The following is a 26,627-nucleotide window of genomic DNA, read 5'->3' as shown; positions in this document are numbered from 1 at the left end:
GGGTGGCGTAGGAGAGGGTTGTAAAGAAGAGAGGTCTTGTCTAATAGTTTCGATCTTGTCTTTGAAGTGGGTAGTATGATTCACCTAATGTGAATAAATATATATGGAACAAAAAAAGGGTTTCTTATGGCAATTAACATTCCATTAGCATGACTGTATCTTCCATCTAAAAACATATTCGTAGGTTGACCTCACATAGCATCTTTCTAGATGAAGATAAGAGGTTTTGTGTGGTATAATGAGCATAGACAACTGCTCAGAGAGCTCTTTTAAGTTCAATATTATCAGTGAAAACAAAACACAAATAATCAATGTCTTTCTCTCTGTGAAACATAATTTTTTCAGTTTGGCAGATCACACAACCAGATAACTGTTGTGTTCTTGATGTATTATTGATTTAGCTTTTACAGCTCTGCTGGCAGAACAGAAGATTCTACTATACCCTGTGTCTTTTAGGCAGTTTCTGTTGGACTGAAGCTTTATCGTGGTGCGTATCATTGGTTTGTTTTACAGTATTTAGTGACAAAACAACAAAAACAAATACAAATTCTTATATGCTTTTACAAATGCCACTACAAGAATGAAACTGTGCAAAATATTGGGTCCTAATAATATAAATGACAGTCCATTTAACCTTAAGCGCTTGCAATTATCCATCCAACTGGAATGTGCTGCCCAGTCCCGTGGTACAAAAATTATTACAAATCTGGAAAAAGAAGTGTTAACCTAGCTGGTTTCTTTCATTATAAATTAAAATCCTTATAAATTAAATCCCAATCTGTTTTGGTCTCTCTACTATCCACATTCCATATATTCTCCTGAAGTACAAATGCCTTTCATAGGCAGGATACTTTTCTGTCAAAGTCAGCATTGCTTTCAACGTATAATGTGAAGTACACTGTAGTATCAAGAAGCCTTGGGAGCCCCTCTGACACTGTGCCACCACCCACCCTGCTGTACTACATAGACCTTAATTAATTTCCTGATTATTTTCAGCATTTTGCATGGAAAAGCAGCATGGAGTGATACTCAGCATTTCCCATTAGTTTGTTATTGTTACACAGTGTTCTTTTATAGTACAGAAACTGTACTTTTGCTTACATTACTCTTTAAATTCATAAATGAGCAATTCAACACTGTTCTCAAAGTTCGGTGTCTTCAGTTTGCTGACTATAACTGTGTTAGTCAAAGAAAAAAGTGAAGCTATTATATTTTTTCTGTTTAGAAAGACATTTCTATCTCTATTTCTTTGTATGCTATGTGCCACTTATTATTTGTTCAGCTGAATCATTCAGTGAATGAGATGATAAAGAAAAGCCACTTGCTGAAGATTGAGGTCATAAGAAATGCTGCTGAACCCAACATCCATGGTGGAACTCGTTTAAACAGGTTAGTTATGTTTCTAGAAGTTGGATTTCAATGGCATTTACTTTACGTAGCTTTTCTTCAGACAGATGTTACAATTGTTTCTATTTATGTCAATCCTCTAAGACATTCACATAAGTTTAATCTATTTAAAGATATTAGACCACTGTAAATGGCTTTGTGGTTAATAATAATACATAATACATTGGTTAATGTAATAATATACATGTTTTGGAAAGAATAATGTAATCAAGCTTTATTACAAGCTTATGAAAAATATACATCATGGGATAGCACTGGATTTTTAATGTTAATAAATGTCTTTGTTGATTGACCAACGAAAAGAATACTGCATGGAGCAGGATCAACAGTAAAATGAAACAATCCACCAAAGCACCCAAAAAGCGCAGTAAAATGTAGTTGTGTACATTCATGAAATCCTGAGTTGGTTCCAGTTGATGTAAGTTTACTACATTTAATTCAACCTCAAATTGAATGAGACAAACTACCTTGCTTTTTCCAAACTCTCAACTCTGTGACTCTAAAAAAGATGTCATCTGACATTAACCAAATTTCTTCTTCTATAATACCAAAGCACAACATTCTTCAAGTAGATCTTTTTTTGTAATGTACTTTCTTTGTTTGATAGTATAAACCACATTTGATGGAATCCTAAACTTGGAATAGTTCATGGTTAAGATCAAGCACAGTTCTGCAACATTGAGTCTATGACTGTCACACGTAGACAACTGCAGTATTTCTGCCATAAAGTTTAAAAAAATGAAAGCAAGACTGGGAAGGCCTCAACTATGGTGGTTAACAACAATGACAGAAGCAAAAATAAACAACTACAGCACTCTGGCTGTGACTTACTTGTGTGGATATCTGTGACACTGACACATTAATAATTTATCAGTGGGCTTTCTCTATTGTCCTTTCGGTAAGTGCAAGTGAATCGTGGAGTGGCTGGGTTTTCTCACAAGGCAAACTTGGTCACCAGTGACTAGTGTACTACTTGTCATGGTTTAAAACAGGGGTGTCATTATATAGTGAGGCAGACACAGATGGTGGTTCAGCATGACTGTTATTATATAGCAAGCGAGACACAGATAGTGTTACAGGTTAACTCCCATCATTCTATAGTGAGTTAGCACAAACAGTGGTACATAATAACCCTCATCACTATATACTGACTGGTACAGCATAACTCTCATCATCATCAAATTTGTTTGCATGTTGTTGCTTTTACAGTCAGTCTCTCTTACTCAAACACTCATTTACTCTGTAATGTTCTCACACACACTCATGCTCTCTCCCCGCATCCCTGTCTCCTTTCCCACAGCTCCGCTTCTTCTCTTGCCTCTTCTTGTTCTTCTGTCTTTCTATTTTTGACAGCTTCTCTGTGAACCAGGCTTTCTGAAGAGCTTCTGCAAAAGGGCAGAGCTTCTGGGCAAACCCTCTTCCTGATTGAAGGAAAGGCTGTCCCTGTGACTCAGTAACATACCCACACACACTAGCATACTCAGACACACAGTTAGGCATACTATCATAAACAGACTCACACACACACAAAGACACACACTAACATACCCAAGCAGACACAGAAACTAACATACCCAGACACACATTAACATATGCAGACAGTTACCACACTAACATACCCATAAACACACATAAGCACACACAGACACTAACATAGCCTGTCACACACAACTCACTTACCATGGAGAAGCCTCAGCTTGTCCTTAATGCAGCTCGCAAACAGTGTTATTAGCCATGCTACTACCACAAGGTCACACAATATGACCCAGTGACCCAGCTGAACCACACCTCCTCCTTGAAATTAGGGGAATAAAGCGGTAAATCAGGACTTATTAAGGACTTACCTACGAATGGATAATGCTGCCACCTTTTTTGGTGGGGCCAATTGCCCATTGCCCCCTACTTGACTTGCCCATGCGCTTGGGGCAGCACATTTTCACCCCTGTCAAAGTGCCTTGTTCCTATTGACACACCTCCAGGACCATGTAAGATCTGTCTCTAAGTGCACAGTATTCTATTTTACCTAACAGTGCATGGGATACACACCAAACTCTGCAACAAGGATATGGAACCCACCGTTCACAACCAGTAGGATAAGGTGTTAAAATCTAATAATTTAACCTGCACCTGCAGGTAGAAAGGAACATTCAAATCAAATAAATTACCCTCATAAATATAGCCCAACTATGCCCTGTGACCCCTATCCCCTGTCCATTGCATTTGGAGATATACGAAGCTTTTCTTATAACTCTACCTCTCCCGCCATCTATTCCCTAATTAGGGGTTGGGGTAGAGGATGTCACTGGAAGCTACGTGTGTGTGTTGACAGTACTGAATTTGCAAGTTGGACACTGTTTAGTGAGTAGACCTCCTGGATGAGACATTTTGCATTGTATATTTGCTTTTATGACTGAAGGCCTACCACCGGAAATTCTAATGGTCTCTTTGGATTGAGTTGTAGAAATGAAATTATCTAAAAATTATATTGCCTTATTTTCTCCTAAAATTAGATTAATCGTGCCTTTTAAAAATAACATCTGGTTTGCCACAGCAAGAGATGTGATGCTGTATACAACAACACAATAAATTAGCCATTCAGAAAATTCAGTAAACCTCAGTTCAATGATGTGGGAGGCAAGGAAAATATGCCAGGATGAAGCTGATCATGATCTATTTACTTATTAGATTGCACATAAAAAGTATTAATTAGGATACCAAGTCAAAAGCTCTGTCATTCTCTACAAATATATTAATGTGGTGGCTCTATAAATCCAGTAACATTCATTTGCTTTGATTTTATGATGTAGTATTTTTTTCTGATTCTGTTACATTATTGAAATACAGGAAGCAACAGTCCAATTCTAAATGTTTCCAAGGTAACATTTGTAACTTGTAGAAAACTACGACTACTGATACATTTTGAATGTATCACTTTTTTTGTTACAGAATACATGAATGCATTTTTAGCGCTTCATTTTCAAAACCACAATTGAAAAGCATCTGTTATACTTTTCACACACTAGTGACCAATATCTCCTTCCTTACAAATCACAACATTATATATATATATATATATATATATATACACACACACATATATACACACACATACACACTGGGCAACTGGGCACACTGGGCAACTTATTTTACAAATAAAACCCTCTTGTAAAAGCAATAGACTCACAGTAGCTGTGAGTCTATTGCTTTTACAAGAGGGTTTTATTTGTAAAATGCTGGATTTAAACAAAAATAATGTATATCACATAATGAAACAATCATCATCAAGAAGTATATGTAATGTTCATATGATAGTGTAAATGAAAAACCAAAATAAATCATATAGCTCATCTATCTCCAAAAGACAGCAAGTGAAGTACACAGACTAAAATGCATGTTTTCAAAGCTACTTGACGTTAAAAGTACAAGCACTAATACGAAGTAATATGTGGCAGAAGGTGATCATTTCAATTAATCTGCTATCTAGGTATTATGCACACATAATTTCTGGTGATGTCCTTAACCCTGATTGGAGGATCAGGGAGCAGACGTCACTGGAAGTTCCATCATTTTGCCCTTAGGTAACTTTGTGTGAACTTCCACCAAAATGGCATATCTGGTGATATCCTCTCCCCGATAGGGGAGAGTACATCACCAGAAGCGCCACCATTTTGTGCTACAATAACCCTGTGTGAACTTCTGCCAAAATGGCAGAGCTTGTGGTGACGTCCTCTCTTCCTATTGGAGGATCAGTGGAAGAGGAAGTCACCGGAATCTCAGCAGAAATGCAAACAGAGAAGAAACAGAGAAGATAGGAGAGAGGAAAAAAGAGATGATGCAAAAGAAGTGATTGTCAAAGAAGGTAAGGAGACATTCAGAGAGTGTGAGAGTTAGAGAGATTCAGTGAGTGTGAGTAAATGTTCGGACAATTAACGTAGTTTTTGAATTTTAAATGGGTCTTGATTAGAGTTAGTTTGCTAACACGATTTAGTTGAACCTTTGTACATTATTTTGTTGCCTTCCATTATGTCTTTTTCACTTCAGTTTTTACATTGTTGGAGCACAATTTTATATAATATCATTATGAAGAGCTTACATGGATTGTTGGTTGTGGTATCACTGAGCAAATATTCCCCTTTATATGAACAAACGTGACCTTCAATAGTTTTGCAGGCATTCCATCTCAAGTTTTCTAGTAACCCAACCAAGTCTTTGATTTTTTTCTGTCTATTGTCTTCTAAAATAATCTTGGTTTGTGGTTCTGTAAGTATCCGGCATTTCTTATTGTTTATAGAATTCATTACCTTAATTTGCTGAGATTTAATAAATATTGATTATCTATTCCAAGCAATTTACCGGGAAATAAAGCAAGCACGAAGATTTATGCAACCATTTTCATTTTTATGATGTTTGGGTAATATAATCAGGAAATATGCAATAAAAATCCAGTCGATTGTAATAATCTTGAAAAGTCTGATGCGTCAGTTTCGTACATTACTCTTTTTATTAAAAAAAATAATGTTGCAGGTAATGCAAGGAACTGAGACACATATATGTTAAAATCTTTTCACCATAAATTATACCATAAATTACTTACATTTTAAACAGTAAACAGAATGAATGGGGATGCAATTAAAACTGATTTATTAAATGCCATGCCACAATATTTATTTTTAAATATAATAGGTTAACGTTTAATAAACTGGTGGCCTAAGAATGCATGAAGAGTAAGGCAGAATGTTTTAATATTTACAGAGATAAAAACAAATATACACGTTTTATATTCTATATGTTTTGCAGGTGGTTAAATTAAGCGGCAACATATTTTTACTGTAGATAAAAAATTTAAGAGGCAAAATATAAACTAGTAATAGGGATAATTACAGTCCCACACCAGAAAAAGCAGACTGACTAGATGTTCTTAGCAGGATCCATTAAAAGTAATCATGAATTCAGAGCTGGGTTTATTTACTAAAAAGCCACTTTGTAATGCAACCAAATTAAATTAGTCAACCAATGTTCTTTGGTAGTAAATTTTATCAAATAATTTTATTATTATTATCTCCTTTCCCGCAAAGCTCTCTGCATGACTGAGATTGTTCTGTGTGCTGACTTTATATATATATACTAATTTTAAAAAATATACATTTCAAAATGTTCTTGTTTCATGTTCTCATTTCTATTTTCTTAAGTCTGGTGCTTCAAGAATGCCTTCAAGCTCAGTATACTATTAATTAAATTTCAAGATTTAGCTTCTTTTTACTCATAAAATAATTATTAATGTTGTGTATGTGTACACTTTGGGACACTGGTATTATTATTAAAATATAATCAACAATGCACACTATTAAATATAATGATTTAAGATCGTTAGTGCAGTCTGCGTATGTTTAAGTCATTTTTATATTTTTTGTATTTAGTGTTAAACAAGGTCGAAAGATCTTGGCTGGTAATGTTTTGTATTTCTTTTTAAATATCATATTCGATAACATTTTTTATAATTTCAATTTAATATTTAACCAAATAAAATTATTATTAAATTACAAGCCTCATTCATATGTATTTACAACATTAAACATACAAATATGCTTGTGGAGAGAGAACACTACTCTTCTCTAAAGTTTTTCAAAAATACTTATATATATTATTAGGTTGGATGCTAAGATGCCTTAACTCAGGTCTTACATAAACATGGGGAGTTGGATCATAGAAAATCTATTTCTGCAAGCCATCTATCTAAGATATTAGATTAATAAGATCTATGTAGATTTGCACATGCCATGCTGTCTGCTTTCCAGTTTCCTTGGCCAATTAAGATGCAACAAAGCGCCATCCAGAGAATTTGCCAACTATAAATTGTTAGGTCTTTTTTAATACTATATCCCATTAATGTTTGATATTATCACACTTCTCCCAGGTATGCATGTAATATCTATTTCTGTACACATCTCCAGCACATGCCTAAGGACTACGGGAACATTTTATTAATCTATATAATCTATAGAATGTTTTCCATAGGTTTAAACAATGTATAGATCTCATCGCTCTGCCTATGGAAGAAACCCGATCTTCTATTAATATATTTTTATTAGGTTCCGTACTGCATAACTGGAAAATCCTCCTTTGATCTTTCTCATTATCCAATAGGGATTCCAGTGTGTTGTATAAAATGGATTCTTGCTTGAAAATGTTTTCAAAAATCCTTTAAGTCTTCTATATTTAAATATTTCTTTATTTGTGAGCTGGAAAAAAAATCAATCATCAATGTCTGCTATCATATGCATATGCACATCATATTGTTTTACCTTTTAAAGAATGCATATTAAAGTCATTATAATATGCTTTATTGTTTGGTGAGACAGTCTGGGACATTTAACTATCCCTTTAAAGCGTTAAGGATTTTGTGTAAATATTTTAGATTTATATACAAGTACAAAATATAGCAGTGCTGTTTTTAAAATTAAAACACAACACGTACCAGATCTGTTTACTTTGATGAATGGCATTCCTGTTGATTAAAGGAAATTTTGAATATCTACAGAACCCACTAATATGGGGTCTGTAGATATATGGATATCGGTTTGTCCAGCAATTAAGTATTAAATTAATTAGAATGAATATTAAAGCTCATGAATAAACTTAATGAGACTGGAAAAGGATTATCCAGACATTTGTTTTCAAGTCTTTGTGCCGGTTTATGGGTTTCTATGATAACAGCGTTAGATGACACTCTATTTAAGCCTTCTATGTGAAGCAAAAGTCAGCAACCCTGTTGTAATACAAATTACATTAAAGTGATTTGATATTCAGCAAGTGTTTCTAAGACCTACTGATTGAGAGTGACTATATCTCGGTGTTCAGTAGGAGACCAGAGGCTTTTTGAATTGTAAATTTAAAGAAGAAAACAGTTGTATGTTCTGGATTTTGTTATTAAAACCTTGCAGCGACGCAAACCCTCAAATACATAAAAGGATAGTAACGCCAGATATATAATGTATTATTTTTTTCTTCTTTCAAAACAAGAACTTTATTAGATTTTGATGGAATACATTTGGTACATGCCTGAGGCATTTTTTATACAGGAAGTGCAAGTAGTGTCAACATATTGTAGACTGGATTCCTCAATGTACATACCATATATCGTACCGCTTATATTGCCTTTTGTTTTTATGTAGGACTTTTCAGCCACTATGTAAACAGTGTTTAGCATAGAGAAAGCTGTATTTATTGGTGCATAGACCACTCCTTAACACAGATTTTCTATACAAATCATATTATACAGTAGGTGTTAGGGCCTGATCATGACAAGAGAACTGAAAAATCCACAAGAGCTCCGTGATCAAAAATAGATTCCAGAAGAAGTTAGCACCAGCAGCGCAGGATTACCAGTTGACACTTTTGGCAACTGCTCTGGCCTTTCGTTCCCACTATGAGGAAGTTAAGGAAGATGAGGGGATAAACTGAAGCTAACCCCCATGTCAAGTGGAATAAGGCAGTATGAGGTATCCACAAAGAAAATTCCTTTTTATCCTTACTTTGCCCCTTTGGGAAAACTTAAAAATGGTGTGTTGTACCAGTGTGTGATGTCATATCCTGGTGCTTCCTTTCAAGCAGTATACAATTAAGTAGTGAGGACTAATGGTGTATTGGTAGGAATAGCTACCTAGGCTTTGCTGTGGCTTAATCTGGCTCTTTATCTTTTAAATTATTCTTTCCAAAATGCTGGACCTGTGGCAGAATCAGAAAATACATTATGAAATATTTAGTTCCACTCACATAAATTTTAAATCATAATATATATATTAAAAAAATCTGGATCTCAGGCCAGTACACTGAAGTACATCAGATGGCATATGCAGCACTGCCTACAACACATGGAAAGCATCATTCCCCACATTATACAGGAAGTGGCTTCTTGTCATGTCTCCTTTCCTTTGTTGTGCATGGAACATAAGAACATAACAAGAGTCATCCTAAACATTAGTTTAGGATGATCTGAAACATTTAAATGTGGCAAATAAACAAAAATAGAAGAAATCGGGAAGGGGCAAATACTTTTTTCCCAACACTATTTGTTAAGTTACTTTTAGTCTTTTACATTTTAAAGGACTGTGCTCAGGTAAGATATCTATAGTGCAAGTATATTAACCTCTTTTGAACAAATTCATCCCTCACAATATTACCATTTTTGCTATATTTGTTCCAGAGGGAATTCCTTTTTTTATTACTTAATTCAACTACAGAAATTATGCACTTCTTAAACCAATGCTTATAATTTCCTTAATTGTACATTTATTTTGTAACTGTAAAAACAACGGAAGTGTTTGTGTGAATATACGCTACAAACTTTCAGCAGGCTGTAGACTAAAAGATACACAAGAATATTTGAGGCTAGAGGTAGGTGCCTTAAGTATATGCGTGAAGCACCATCATTTACATGTTGTAGAGACATGCTCAGATAATGAAATACAAACACAATGGCCGAATTATGAACAAATATGTACCCTAGCACGATTGCGGAAGCATAACCAATAGTACTGTCGGTAATGGGATCAACGAAAGCTACCAGGAACAGATTTTTCCAGGCACATTTTATAAAACCGGACACTTACATTCAAAAAAGGAGCGTAATGCGCAGCGTGGAGATGGTTGCCATTTACTTGTGTACTTTGTTTTGTGTTTTTTTTTTTTTTTACATTTTCAAAATAGTTTTGCTGGTTTTATTACTGCAAATGTTCTTATCGAAGTCTGAGATGTAACCCCATAGATTCAAGACCTTAATGTTGATTTATTAAAATGTGTATCTGCATTACAGCCTAGTTTACATCCATACTTCCCCATCTTTGGAGAGTTGAAGCTGATTCAGAAAATATTGAAGTGTTCCACTACATCTAATCTCATGTACTATCTAGCACTCTAAAAATGTGAGTGCATCTAGTATTATTAATTACCAAGCCAAGATTCATAAGATTATTACACTATATTGGTCTGTTTTGTATAAATACTTCAAAAAATCCCAATATGCTGCTGAAATGTTCTATAACCAAAAAGATTCTCTTTATTTTTTCCTAATTTGTTGGATATTAAATTATTTATTAATACGAATAAAAGTATAGTGTCATAACAATATATGTGAGCCAGTGACTTTCCATATTGAGGCATGGACTGGCCATTAGTAACTAAATCACTAGTTTAGTATGTACTAAGGCAGATATGTGTGTGTCTGTATATATATATATATATATATATATATATTCAAATACACCCACACATACATACAATATGTACATAGATTATAAAGTAAACCCCTTTACAATCTCTTATTTCTACTTCCATGATGTTCAGAATGTTGAAAAGGTCACAATATGAGCACATTTTTGACAATATACTGTATTTGACCACATATCAATTTATAAATCTATTCAAATGAAACACAATGTGTAAAAATACAAAACATGAGTATTAATGTCAAATTAATGTAAACAGGTTATTTATTTATTCTACACAGGTAAACATGACTACGTTTTTCAATAAAATAAATCAGCTGGGTAAGATTTTTGAAGGGAAAATACTACAGTGAACACATTTTATGGCATTTCAAGATAAAGCCAAGGGTATTTTTGAAAAACCATTTATCTTTAGGCTTAAGAGGGATACAGAAGTCTACTAAGCGACGTTCTTATTAACACCAGGACATCTGGTAACCTGAATTCAATACATAATCTAACTAGACTTGAGTTTACGTATTACAGCAAAACGTGCTTTCTTCCACTAAACAATGCTTATATTCAAAATATAATTATTAGTTGTTTTCATCATCAGCATTCACTTGTTATGTATATTTTGATATATAATCACATCTTAAAGATCATTTATTGGAATGCGCTGAGAAATATGTTGAACACAATACATCATAATTCTGCCCCCCCCACAGGGACAATGACTTATTTTCAAACCACAGAGAATAATCTTCGTCTACCATCAAGAACACAGACTTAAAGGGTAAGACTTGTAATGTCTAAATATCAAGTGAGCTGCATATCCATTAAAATCGTGATCATGCAATTAAAGTATTGCATCACCATAACCTAAGGCTGGCATCATCCTCATTGCTAATATGGTCTGATTAGACGCCAGTTCCATTAGTCTTCCTATTTATTGGTCTATCCTGAAAGTTACATAATATACTATACATTTATTATTATTTATTGTTTTATAAGGCACCATCAAATTCTGTAGCGCTGTACAAGGACATAACAAGTAGTATATAACATAACAATTTTACTGACAGAAACAACAGGTGAGAAGGGCCCTGCTCATATAAGCTTATAATATATACATTGTTGATTTAGTTATAGTTACTGAATCTGACATTCTGTAGGCAAAGTCACGTCTGTAGTATGCCAAATTTACACAATATGTAAGCAAGGATACAGGAAGTGTATCATGCCAAAAAAATGGAAAAGGCAATTTATCACATGGTGCTAAGAGATGCTTTAATTTTCTAAGAAACTGCTATAAAGCCATTAACTTGGTACAATACTTTCTTAGAACTGGGAGAGAAGCAAAGAACATACTTCACATGCTGGGTTAATTGAATACAGTTACTTTTACAATTTTCATCATTTTTTTAAGTAAAAGGTAAACAAAATGTTTAAAAACTATTTTCCTACTTTGAAATGACCAGTTAAATGAAATGAATATGTCAAAGGAATAGATTGACAACTCCCCCTACTGGTAGTAACTGGCTTTGCCGTTTTAACTGACCTGTATTGTAGAGAATTACAAAAAATGAAAATGTGAAGGGAAAAAAAAAATTCCTTTACTGCATGTGTGCAAAAAGTATAGTAGCAAGAAAAAGTAAGTGAACCCTTTGGATTTACCAGCATTTTTGTATACGTATCTTAAAATATCATACGATCTTCATCTAAGTTACAATAATGAACAAACACATTATTTTTGAACTAAATACAGATACTAGTGTATTGTTCTTGTCCATATTGAACACATCATGAAAAAAAGTATGTAAAGCCCTGGACTAATGACTTCAACAAAAGCTAATTAGAGTCAGGAGTTAGTGAACCTGGAGTCCAATCAATGAAACAGGATGAGGGGTGTTTTAGAGCTACTTTGACATAAACAAAAATAACTCAAACACATTTTGAGTTTGCTATTTTCAAGAAGCATCTGCTGATGTGAACCATGCCTCACAAAAAAGTCTCAGAAGACCTATAATCAAGAATTGTTGATTTTCATAAAGCTGGAAAGGGTTACAAAGTAATAACAAAGAGTTTACATATTCATCAGTCCACAGATAGACAAATTGTTTAGAAATGGAGACGATTTAGCACTGTGACTACTCTCCCTACAAGTGAGCACCAAGCCAAAATGACTCCAAGGGTAAAACACAGAATGCTCAATGAGGTAACAGCTAAACAAACGGAAGATAAGAACCATTTGGCCCATCCAGTCTGCCCAACCTCTGAATACTTTCCTTGGTCCCTGGCCTTATGCCAATCCCATGCTTGCTTAAATGTACTTACTGCATTAACATCTAGCACTTCTTCTGGAAGTCTATCCACTACCCTTTCCGTAAAGTAATATTTACTGATGTTACCTTTAAACCTGTGCCCCTCTAGTTTAAGACTATGTCCTCTTGTTGTGGTAGTATTCCTCCTTTTAAATAAACTCTCTCCCTTTATTGTGTTGATTCCCTTTAAGTATTTAAATGTTTCTATCATATCCCCCCCTGTCACGTCTTTCTTCGAGGCTATATATGTTAAGATCCTTTAACCTTTTCTGGTAAGTTTTATCCTGTAATCCCTGAACCATTTTAGTAGCCCTTCTCTGAACTTTCTCCAACATTTCTATATCCTTCTGGAGATACTTTCTCCAGTACTGTACACAATACTCCAAGTGAGGTTAGGACAGTATCACATATTCTATACTCTGTCCCTGGGTTTTTATGCCCTAGATGCATTACTTTGCATTTATCCGCATTAATTGTCAGTTGCCACAACTCATTTTTTTAACTTTACCTAAATCATTTGCCATTTGGCTTATCCCTCCAGGAACATCAACCCTGTTGCAAATGTTTGTGTTATCAGCAAAAAGACATGCCTTTCCATCAAGACCTTCTGCAATATCACTAATAAAAATATTGAAGAGAATGGGTCCAAGTACAGATCCCTGAGGTACCCCACTGGTAACAAGACCTTGCTCCAATATATAAGCCATTGACTGCAACCCTCTGTGTTCTGTCACTCAGCCATTCCCTAATCCATTCAACTAAAGGCTTGAAGGAATCATTGGAACTGATTAACATCTCTGTTCACCAGTCTACCATAGTCATCAACATTGCACAGGTTTAGACATTAATGGCTGTCTGTTGAGTTATTTTGAGGGGACAGTAAATTTACACTGTTATACAGGCTGTACACGCACTACTTTACATTGTAGCAGAGTGTCATTTCTTCAGTGTTGTCACATGAAAAGATATAATAAAATATTTACAAAAAAGTGAGGGGTGTACTCACTTTTGTGAGATACTGTGTGTATATATATTAAACATTGTTTGTCAGGATGGATTTGTGACGCAGATAAGGTATTCTACATCCCCATAATCAATAACTGGCAGAGACTTTTTCAGTTGAACTCAAAATCTAGTAAATAAACTTCACTCAATACAAAATGTGTTACTAGGATTTGAAACCCAATATATTATTCCAGCAGATCCTTATCCCTTCTTGGAAAAAAATGAATATCCTTGCTGTGATCTTATTTCTATATGTACTAGTTCATCAACACTTCATATTCTTTCATCATTTTTTTTAGCAAAGAAATCGTTTTTGTTACACCTTACTAAATAGAAGCCTCCTGTGAAGCTATTGAGCGTTTAATAGCGGTTGAAGGAGTGGCGTATTTAAGTTTTGCGCTGCCCTATGGCTAAACACACATATCCCCTATTATGGCTCCAATGGTTCTGAAAGCAATATATGAAACTTAATTTGAAAACTGTAGTGTACTTCCAAGAAAACATGACTAATATTTTCACTGCATTATGCGGTTTCTACTTGCCAGGATATAGCAATTTCTTTTTTTTTTTTAATGCCATAGCAATTTTCTAAATCTTAGTCTTTGTTTGCTATACTTTTCTACTTAAAACACCACCAAAAAACTGTTACGCATTTATAGACATTTTTATTTTACGTTTGGTAAGCTATTTTCACTGCATCACCCGTATTTGGAGTCAGGGTGATTAAACAATTGTATGTTAACATATCAAAGAAAAAACTACCCTCATTACATCAACCAATAATTCTCCCAATAGCTTCTAGGGGTCTGCTGAGAGGAAGCCAAAAACATTTCGAAAACAAACAATATAAAACATTCTATATTTCAGTTTCAAATTAAAAATCCCAAAGCTTCTTATACACACAATCGGAGATTTCATTGAACAGCAAATCTTTACTGATCTACCAATTTAAACACCCCAACCTATATTTCAAAGCTCTTTTTTTCTCTCTTGGATTATGAAATTTTCACAATATCTGTTGTATGTTCTTTTGTACTATACATTTAGACATGTATATACATTTCTTTTTTCCCCCCAGCTTACAATGACTTTTTTGTCTACTTTATCCTTTGCTTGTAAAAATAAAATATATATATCCAAGACCTGCGACTGAGCATCCAATATAGTCTTCACCAATGTATCTCTTTAAGCTCTAATTGTTATGAGGTTCCATGGACACTGGGACATGGCTTAATCAATCGTTTTATTTTTAATATCCCAAGTGGGACTGACTTTCATAGTGGCTTGTGCATAGACTAGAATAAAAAATAGAGTTAATTTTATTAAATGTGTGTGTGTGTGTGTAAATATCCAAACAAAATTGGGTAAACACAAGATGTGGAGCATATGCTTTGTTAATTGGGTAGTTTTGACATGAGATTAGATTAAGCAAACACATTAAGGAAACAGATACAAATGCTGGATTGCAATAAGATACGTTTATCCCTGTCAAGTAACCAAGATGTGGTCCAACAGACAGTCTCTGGACAGAAGCTTGGAAGGAAATGGTACAGAAGGTATTTTATGAAGCTTTGAACTAGAACACCCAGTAGCAGCTGCTGTGGTATCTTCTTTGGCACCTTAGAATAGAAAATGTAGCGGGGGAAGAAAAAAAAAAGACTATTAATGGTGAAGGAAATAGTAAAGTGTTTTGGAAACCAACCACTAAATGTTGTTTTTTTTTTTTTTTTAAGGATGTTTTAACCCCTTAACGACCTTTGCCGGTCCTGAACCGTCAAAAAATTAAATAACCTTAGAAAGTGATCAACGATCACTTTCTTCGCTTAAACGGCGTTACTGTAATGCCTCGATGTCGAGGCATTCAGCAAGGCCGAGATCGGCATCGGGGGCCATGTCTGGCCCCTCCCTGGGGCATCAACAGCCGCCATACATTGTATGGCGGCGGACGCCCATTTTAAAAGCGTTTAGGAGGCGATCAACGATCGCCTCCTAAACTTAAATGGTGTCGCTGGAATGCCTCGATCAGGAGGCATCCAGCAACACCAAACACTTACCTCTGGGTGGGCTGTGACCGCTCCAGAGAGCGGTCACAGCCGCAGCTGCCTGTGATTTTCGCCATCAGCAAGATGGCGGCAGCCTGGTAAAAAAAACAATAAAGATAAAAGAGTTCGCTAGACGGTCTCCAGACCCTCTAGAGAACTCTGGCTCCACTTGCAGGTTGAATACAGGTACTGCATTCAACCATGCAAGGCAATTGCCCCAGGCGGCACTTTAGAAGGGGCGGCACTTTGCCGCCCCAAGCACTTTTTTTTTTGAAGCGGAGGAGAGAGAGAGAGAGAGAGAGAGAGGGGCGCCGATTGGTTTTCGCTTACCCGCTCGGCGCCCCTCTCTCTCTCTCTCCTCTGCGGCGAGTCTCCCTGTTCGGTCACGGTGCCGGCTTGTAATGCAGAGCGCCGGAAGTGACGTCAATTTCCGGCGCTCAGCATTACAAGCCGGCACCGTGGCAGAGCAGGGAGACTCGCCGCAGGACTGTTTAAAGGTAAGTACCTTTAAGGGGGGGTAGATTATGGCGTCGGCAAAGTTTAAAATGCCACGGCGTCGGCGGAGGGGGGGCGGCATTTTAAACTTCGCCCCAGGCGGCGTTAAGTCTTCGGCCGGCCCTGGTTGCCCTTTTCGCATCTCCTATAGGTGAATGACTTATTATATCAATTGTCACATTAGATAGGTCACATTTCTCCTGCATTTTTAGAATCTCACCCAAACACCCTATATAAAAAACAAAAAAATATGAAAATGCCCAAAACAAAAACAAACAAAACTGGTCCATTCATTTATTATGCCTTTTATAAACAACACAATTCTTAGAGAAGTCAATGGATGTAGTTGCTATGTTACAGGTTAGCAAGTTGGAGTCATATAAAATAATTAGAACATCTTGGAATCAAATATATACATTACTAATCTGTACAACTGCTCAATATTTAACAGTACATGAATGGTTAAAAAAACAGAGCATTAAGTAATAAAGCACAGAAAATAAAAATGTACATAAAACAGCAGAACAAGTTACATTACTGTAGAACATGGTAGTAGGCAATTCTCATTGACTAAGGTGCCTATAAAGGTTTCGGTTAACTTAATGACAAGTACATGAATTAAACCAGTGTGACTAATCAATTAACTGGATCCATCCGTGAATGTCAGCGTACATTATCATGAGTAACTAAAGTTAAAATTGGCAAAACCGGTTTTATACAAGTGTTTAATATTTTGCTTTACAGTCTATAAATTTCTATTTAAAAAAAAATAGGTTTTAATGTGCGTTACAAAATAAAACATAAGGCTATCTTTTATAAAGTTGGATCTATACAGAGGACTGAGGTTTTATTTTATTTGTGATAATGTGATATGATGTTCAATTTACAAGCATCTGGAAGGGCACTCTTACAAAGAAAGGCCATAGGGAAAAGGTTGCTTAAATAAGCAGATTATTTTTTATAAAGCTGATCAATGTTTTGATCATAAACACTGGAAGACTAAATAATCTCTAGACACAGATGGGGCTGCTTACTAACTTAGTCCCAAGGGAAATTAATTAGCTAATATTTATATATGGAGTGTAAATGTGGGTCTACTGGCATTAGAATAATTAACAGGGCAGAAGAATACTACTACAGGGGGAGAAAAATATTTACAAAAAAAAACATTTGCACAAAACCAATATACATCCCAGTGTATATGTACTAGAATTTTATCAAACACATAGTACATGAATTTTATGGAGTAAACCTGGTGAGAAATTATGATTCTGTGAAACCATACAACAAAAACCCCTTATATTGCGTCCCTAACACTAAACATTTTCAGGATACGTAGACACACCAGAGTGTATTTACATGTAAACGTATATCACAAGGTGTGCGTGGAAAGTGGTGTATTTTTTTATTTTATTTATTTATTTATTTTAAACGTGGACAAAGTGGAAGCCCTCCACATAAATGTGAAAACAACGAAAGATATTAATTTTAATTCATAATTTAATGGTTTTCTTAATGAATACTAGTTGTTGTTGTGCGACTTTGGAAATTGTATTAACGTTCAAGTATACAGACTAAACTTTTGGTCTGATGGTTCACAGTACTTGTGGATAAGCATTTGCAAATACTCATCTCCCTCTAAAAAGCAAATTGCAAATCCTGGCTTTTATATTTATATATTTTATATTTTGTTTAAAAGATGATGAGCGAAGAGCTACTGTAAATCACCACCACTCGTCTCTCCCATCATCACCACATCAGGATATTCAGAGGATCATTTTCACACTTTTCTAATGCCACGGAGATTAGCTACCAAATGTTACCTTTCATTAGCCATAGGCTACCTACCATCTCTGGACTCGCTAGAGTCTTGATTTCTACAAGGACACAGGCAATAAATTAAGATAATGAGCAGCAACCAAAATTAAACATTCACGTTCAAAATAATCAGAGTTGTCAATGAAATATGACAGGTACTGTCAGCTCAATATTAACTTACAACTAATACTTGTAGAAGTACCCAAATGGGCTGTACATTTGAGGTAAATGAATTTCTATTCTATATTATGAAGCCATTTGTTGCACTATTCCTCTATCTACAACAGAGACGATGGCTTCAATAATATGACTATTCTATTTTGCAATGGCCTGTAAAAACTACTTTTTTTGCAATAAAAACACAAAGCTAAGAGGTCACACATCAAATATGTATAAAGAATAACTAGCTTTAATTGATGTATTTACCTTGTACATGGTATGATGGTAACCCAATTGCCAAAAAAGTGCAAATATTTTAACTGGTTTCGCTAAATAACACATTTTCTCTAAGAATTTAAACAAAAATAAAAGCTTTCTACATCAATCATAAAATAATAAAACAAATTCAACTTCTTCCTAGACACATGATAGGATTATGATATTGCAGGGAACATGAAAAATGCACATTTCTTTCTGCTAGCAAACAACCCACCCAATATAAGAATAAAAACCTTAAAACCTTAGTATAAACTAAAGTGAACTGCAGCGCTAATAACGGAAAGTAGCACATATTTATCAATTGTGTTTATGCTGCAAATAGAGGATATTAGGGTGACAGCACCTCTATGTAATGTTTGTACAATGGGTTTATATCCAGAGCTCCATTTACAAAACTACATGTCCTTGGAGCCTTGGAGGCAAAAAGCCAACTCCAATCCGAGGGCATGAAGTAAACTTTGCACATTTAATACTTAGCACACCATATAGAGATCTAAAACTTCATTTTATTAACTAGGTAAGACCATTGTGGTCTTTTGTGATTAACAAAAAGTGTGATCTTATTGAGGTCTATTGTCAGTACCAAAGTGGTCCCTTCTCCTAGCTGCTGGACAACCAAATCCATACTCTGATAACATATGTTTTAGTTATACAATAGACTATTCATCTTGGACCCTAAAACAACCAAACATAGTATGAGAACCTTCATACACTGTCTGAATTTGGTTTAATAGTATTCACAGGCAATAATTCTGTAGGATTTGTTGCTTGTGTTCTACTGTTGCACAGAATTGTTACAGGGGGAACGTGTAATGTAATATGCATCTGGAGTGAAGTACTTCCTTTAAACAGTAAAACTCAGGGTGTTATTCATTTCTAGATATATTGATGCAATGCTATCAATACAAAAGGTGTTCTATGAACACGTCTGCAATTCAAAAGCGTACAATTTTTTTATCTTTTGTTTTCTAGTTTATCATGTTTCCAGGTATGTCATAATCACTTCTCTTACCGTCATTGTTCACAAGGATATCATCAGTAGCTTAGTGCTTTTGTGGAACCTATGTACATGAAGATAAAACAAAAGCCTACAAAAATATAGGACCCTACAGACATTCATGTCAAAGATCTTAAAAACACATGTAACTAGCTTGTATTGTTAAAACTACCTTTGCCGTGTAGGGTGATTATCTCAACATTATCCATGAAATTGGTATCTAGTTGTAGTATAAACACAGCAACCAATGGGAACCCTAAGCATCAAAAAGGTTATCGTGACACTGAATGCAATATGCAAAAGAGTGCAGATGTTTAAAAAGCAGGGTATCATTTGAACTTATCTTATTTGAGGTTGTCTGTGCATATAACAGGGTCTTCTGACAATAGGTTAACTGTAAGTACATTAGTGCATAATGGCAAATGTACCTGCATTCATATAAAAAAACAAAAAACTAAACTGCAAAAGATAAAAACACATCTTGAAGACGGCATACTCCATAGAGTTGAGAACACAACGGGAATTTGGAATACTGGCTGCATAGCAGTCAAAACATAACTACCTTTTATCCATTATTCCAGGAAAAAAAGCATTGTGCTTACAAGCATACCTAGGAATAATTATCTGTACAATATACGCCCCCCCTTCAATACACATGTCAACTTTGCAGTCCCCATTTGTTACAATGTGTATGATAAAATGTTTATACAACCTTAATGAAACCTTCTAATTCTGACATCTGTAACTAAACAATGTGTAGTTATTTGACAAATGATGGATGGATATAAAAAGGTTTCTAACATAGCTTTCCAAGAGAGGAAACACAGTTTAGAGCTCTCTTCAACAGTTCCCACCAAGACCTGTCCAGTGGTCAGGAACCATCAAGAAATACTTGTCCATTGCTTCACAAAATCGAGTTCGATAAAGTTCAGGAGACACCACAGTTGGCATTTTTCCTAGAAACAAATACACTGTCAGTGAAACAATGTCTGCTAAAAAAGATTAGATTCTGTAGCAGAAATAGATTCAGGCATTATAATATATTATATTATATCACTCTCAAAGGATGGTCAGCACTCCAGTCCTTCAAGTTAACAACTTTACTTTATTCAAAGTCAAGTCGGCGTTTCAATCATTGCCGACTTTCATCAGGTGTATGTGTGTGTGTATAGGCAGGCGTGTGTAAGCCCCAGTGTATGCGTGTATGTGCAGGCGTACGTATGGGAAGTATAGGTGTATGTATGGGCAGGCATTTGTAAGGGCAGTTGTATGTGTATATGTATATATGTGTAATTCACGTTTTTTGTTTTGGGGGGTGTAGGGGCACCAGTGCATTGCTTCGCCCCGGGGGCCTATAATGCTGCTAAGACAGCCCTGCACTGGTACACAGTAATGCTGGAATGGAAAAGGGCCTGCCCCAAATTATGCAGTATGCAAGAGAACATTTTGTTGTTGCTGAAGATAAATCATTTTACTTAATCATTGGCACCTAACCTATTTTCCTGTTTTTGGCACAGTATTCATAAAAATCACTTTACAGAAAGTTGATACAAAGTGGTATTAAGAGAAAACCCTGTATTTGGCAAACAAAAGTTCTGTCGCTATGGGGAGTAAAACCTGTGGTCATAAAGGGGTTAAACTATTTTGTGTTCCATGTTTATAATAATGTTTATTTACATGGTATAACCACAGGCAAAACTAAAATGGCTTAAAACATTTTATTGCAATGCACTAATTAACCTTTTATTAAACCAATTCTCCTAACCATGGTAGATAGAATAAGTTGATTAGGTAGGGTGCACCCTGAATGACTTCATTAAACAGATACCTGAATGAATAATAGAATAGGCCATCATATGAAAACACACTAAGCGAGGTGTTATTGACTTTCTTTCAGTAACAAGAGATATCAGATTTCAGTAAACAAGCCAAATAAATACTTTTGCATATATGTTTCAGCTCCTTGCCATCGCATTGACTTAATCATGCATGCTAAAGGGTCAGTTCAGCACATCTTTCAAGGCAAGCACACTGTGGTGGGCCCTTCGTGATGCATTATGAGGTTGGACGGTTGACAAGTTCTCTTCATCCGCAGACTCCAAGCATCATGAATAAACCAATATGCATAATATAGGCACAGTACCATTCTAAGCAGTGTGGTGGGCCCTTTGTAATGCATTATGAGGTTGGACGGTTGACAAGTTCTCCTCATCTGCAGACTCCAAATGTTACGAATAAATCAATATGCATAATGTAGCCATAGTACCATACCATGTACTGTGAAACTTGAAGGGACGTGCTCCCTAATGTCAGCAATTACGGTGGTGCATGAGTAGAATAACACAATGAAAAAGATTTGCCTTACCCTGACCACCTAAGATTCCAGTTGACTTTACCACCATTTCAAGCTTTTTGTCCCATGTGAACGTCCGAATGTAATCTGTTGATAGACATTAAAAATGTTACCTTTTAAAATAATGTATCAAAACAGTTAAGATTAAGAGTGGCAAATCCAGCATTATGTGATTAATCTCCTGTTCTAATGTTCTCTCCCTGCTCCTCCTTCCATTTCCCTGAACCAGTCATCACATAAACAGGGGAGAGATGGGGAAAGGTATCTCAAATTTATGTTCTCAAATTAATGAGGAATCATCCAGCATATCTTAAAACACCTTTCCCCATTGTTTTAATGAATACATACATCTTATTTTAATCTGGGAACAGCTACGTGTGTTTGTTTAGTGTATGGAACTGCAAAATGTGGAGTTTTAGAAAAATATATTTGTATCACTCAGTTGCAAATCAACTAAAATAAAAACAAAAGCAATAAAAATATATATTTAAGATGCTGAATCAATGCCTTGGTTACTCATCAGTCTTGGACATCATTATTTTCCTGGAAGGCATGACTCATCTAATTACCTCCATTCCCTCTATTGCAATACATCTGTTCAGCGAAATTCTGTACCATTTCTAAAACAAGATTTATAACGTACGATGTGAACCACCAATGAAGCAGTCATGATCACACAGTATGGATGGGGAAAAAACAAATCTCAAAACCTTGGCTTAGCACTCTTTGATTTAAAAATATACACACATATACATAAACACATAAAAAACCATGCCCACTCCCCTTCGGTCCAAGTTCAGAATTGCCCTCAGTTGTAACGTGTCCATGCCACTCACTCGGCTTAACGTGTTGCATCAAGGAAAGGTAAGACGTATATAGATTTGTGTGTCACAGAGGGATTTTTAGTTTGCAGGTTGTACACGATGGTCATTCCAGGCCTGACAGAGACAAACTAGGGTAAAGCTGTAATGTTATCGTTAGCTCGCAGTCAGCAGGTACTCTGATCATTTGGGATTCAAGTCAGATGCATTTCTTCTTAATTTCCATGGGGAGAGGGCTACATAGCTTTCATCAGAGCTGTATATTAAAATCCAAATAATGAACACACCAAAGTGATAGGTTTTTTTTCTTCAACGTATTAATCTGCTATGAATATAAATAAGAAAATTTGAAGGAAAAAATCCTTTTCGCATCTCAAAGATGCACAAATCTCAACATTGCTTTGGAGTATCACTGTAACACCATTATTCTCTCTGTAAGGACTCTTAAAAAAATGGTTTAATCCCAGAATAATATAAACCTGCGCACATAAAGCTTTCATCTAACAGCGAAACTATTTGTTTCACATAATACAATCGGAACTCGATGTTATTTCTCTGAAATGGTAATTGGGCAAGTCGGGGGGGGTGCATTCAAGCGGAAGACAAGACTTCATTTTGGGAAATGCAATAAATGTGGTTTAGAAAAACGTTAAACCTCTTCATGAGAATTTAGATGCACAAATGCAGTTACACCATCATGGTTTGAATGCTGAATCTCATGATCGTCATAACTGCGCCAGAGGAGAGGAGTATCCAGGTGGGTCAATCCAGATGAATGCAGGTTTTTGGAGCCATGATCATTATATGATCAGTAGAAAGGAAAATCAGAGAGAGAAACTAAGTATCATCTATGGAGGCTATCCATTGATACTGAAGAAAATGAGTTTTCAAACATTCTGGTACCATCAGAAAGGGCTCTTTAGAGTAAAGAAGAGTTGGGTTTTGAAATTCAATGAAAACCTTTAAAGTGCCCTGGATCTGTTGTAACAAAAGCACAACATACTGGGATACAAAGCTCAATAAAAGGCCAATTACATGATTCACTAAATCTTGCCGATGTCACTTTGAGGGTAGGAAGGAGTTATTTCCCTTTTTGAGGGGCAATTTGAAATTAAATGCTTTTTTTGGTCTTCTAGATCAATGATGCAGGTATAAATGAAATTTTTTAACCTACAATCACCCATTATGGTATACAGCATCTCATTCAGGAGACAGCAATATGAGAGGGATCTCAAATCAATGTCTGGAAAAGAACTCTTGCTTATATAGGACCCATTGTGAAAATGCATAGAAGCTGCATTTGTGTATGAAAATTCACGCAGAAACTAATTGCTTTTGCCTTGTTAGAAAGTCATTTAACCAACATACCCCATGGAAAAAAGAGGAAATTAGATTTCTTAAATTTTCTTACGGGGAATCTATTTCACAATCTTAAAATAATTCCATTACGTGTGCCATTAAGTATGGCTTTATATACCACCCTCAAACTAAATTAAAACGTAGATGAACCAGAACTCGGAGGAATTACCAGCCAATACAAAACGGTTTCATTAATATCGCCTGAAAGGCAGCCTTTAGTAATTCATTCATATATTCATCAGTTCTTGCGACTCCTGACTAATCCTTTTCTCTGAAGTATTTGCTTCATGTAATTCTGATTCTGGTTAATCTGTATCCACGTAGAAGGCATGAGAATATCACAACATGTAGCAGAGATGCCTCATTCAGATCACAGAGGAAGCGGATGAGGGTCAAACATTTTTAAGTGCAGATAAATGAAAGTTTCCAGCTGTAAATTGTGTTCTGATAATACTAGGTAGACACGAGCTACTCCGCGTGCAATCAAGAAAACTTTATGGAAATATAGAACACGGCAAAACCACTGACTATGAATACCACTCTACCCCACCTATAAAGGTAATACCCTCCATACTACAACAGAAAATATGACAAAAACTCTACACACAGGTTTTTACAGTTTCTATGGCAACAACCATTAGTGCCTGCTTTCGAGTGCTCTAACACTTAGCAGCAGAAGTGCTACTCACTAGAGCAGGTGGAGCTCTAGGATATTTTGGGAGCTTACTTGGAAATACATCCCATGTATCTACAGACAGCAATTCGTAATTATCCACCACATCTTTGGAACTATTTAAATAAACAAATTGTAAAACCTGTTGGTGCTCCACAGACAATAATGGCAAGAGGTTTAAAAATACAGTGGAAAAACACGCTCACCGATGATTCCAACGACCAGTTCGTCTGAGGTGTCATCACGGCCCACCAGCAAAGAGTAGTCGATGATGAGGTGACTGGACAGAAAGTGAGAGTCGCTGTGTATAGATGCTCGAAGGACAGATTTGCAATGTGATCGGATGTACAAAGGGTTATCCCGCACCATCTTTAATAAGTTCTCATCCAGCAAGACCACGTCACAGCTTTCCTTTCCAGTATCCGTTTTCACATTACGGTTCCTGAGGGAGCCCTTCAGATCAAAAACCTACAACACCCAAATGAATGGAAAAAAACAGCAGGATTTTTTATCACATTTTTTCCCCCCAAAGTGAAGTTAATACTCCACAATTTTTAAAGTTGCTGATGGTAAAGTTCAAGTTACTTTTGTAAGGTTTGCAAGGAGAAGGGAGAGATTAAATATATCTGAACTACCACCAAGTGAATGCTTAAATTAAAGATTCCAATTACATTGACAGTCAAACGGGAAAAAAAACACAAGCTATATGTAGAATAACGCTTAGAGTGCCAACTACATATGTGATACATGGTTAGCAATGTGGGTCTAGATGACAGCACCCCCCGTCATATTCTAAGTATTGCGCTGCTTGAATGGACACTTGACATTTCTGTTATACACTGATGCATTCCTTCAATTTAAGTAGAAATAAAATTCCCAACCTATGCAAATTCACCAGTATTCTGGCTTCCAAAACAGTTTACTCTGGAACAGCAGCTAAGTGCATTTTGACCCCATTATTCTGCATGGGAAGGGTTAAAACGTAAGCCTCCATTTTTCTCACCTGAGCCATCTTTCTGCCATAAAAAAGGTTTTCCATGACCAAGAGATCCAGCTTCTTCTCTGTGTTGTTCTGAGAATTCTTATAACCAATTCGATACACTCCCAGAATCTTTGCCAAAGCCGTGGGTCTCTATAGATTTAACGAAGCAGAAACTAAATCAATGCGTGACCAACGCGATTTAAACAAAAGACTGCCGTGTAACAAGCTAAACAAAAGCAGCCACTAATATAATTCTGAAAATCACAAAGTGTTCCCAAAAGTACAATAAATCTTTGAAGACCATAGATTTTGTTTTGTTTTTGTTTGTTTTTTTATACTCCAAACATCTGAAAAAGATAAGCCAGCTTTTTAAAAAAAAACTTTTGGTCATATCTAATAATTAGGAAGGCATGCACTGAATAAATACACTATTTATAAACCCACTAATAAAATACAAAATGTCAGGGCAAACCATTTAAGCATTTTTTTTTTCTTAGCACCATTGACAACATTAAAGTTGCAGGTAGATGCAATTCCTGCTAGCAAAAGGACACATCTGTAATTGTAAATAGTCTGGGAAAAGCAGTAAAGGCCCACCAGGGCAGCCCCTCATCTACAACATACACCAAGGACAAGAGAAAATAAAAATTACAGAATTTATTGTGGCACTACATCTGGAATTGCTCTCAGCTCCTCTATTTTACTCTTTC

At 35.7% G+C, this 26,627-nt stretch overlaps 1 protein-coding gene across 1 annotated transcript in view; it reads right to left on the bottom strand.

Moving 5' to 3' along the window:
• Positions 1-19,697: 19,697 nt before the first annotated feature.
• The window catches only part of PIKFYVE (phosphoinositide kinase, FYVE-type zinc finger containing), a 58,089-nt gene continuing 51,159 nt past the window's right edge, over positions 19,698-26,627 (bottom strand). Inside the window, exons 39-42 of the mRNA XM_053471681.1 lie at positions 25,939-26,067; positions 25,142-25,403; positions 22,095-22,169; positions 19,698-20,685 (exon numbers count right to left, since the gene is read on the bottom strand). Of these exons, the coding sequence (XP_053327656.1) occupies positions 20,570-20,685; positions 22,095-22,169; positions 25,142-25,403; positions 25,939-26,067 (582 nt within the window). The 3' untranslated portion in view covers positions 19,698-20,569. The remainder of the gene's footprint in view (positions 20,686-22,094; positions 22,170-25,141; positions 25,404-25,938; positions 26,068-26,627) is intronic.

Source organism: Spea bombifrons, chromosome 7, assembly GCF_027358695.1.
Source record: "Spea bombifrons isolate aSpeBom1 chromosome 7, aSpeBom1.2.pri, whole genome shotgun sequence".
NCBI lineage: Eukaryota > Metazoa > Chordata > Amphibia > Anura > Pelobatidae > Spea > Spea bombifrons.
Note: the sequence above shows the minus strand (reverse complement) of the source record. Positions and strands in the feature narration are given on the sequence as shown.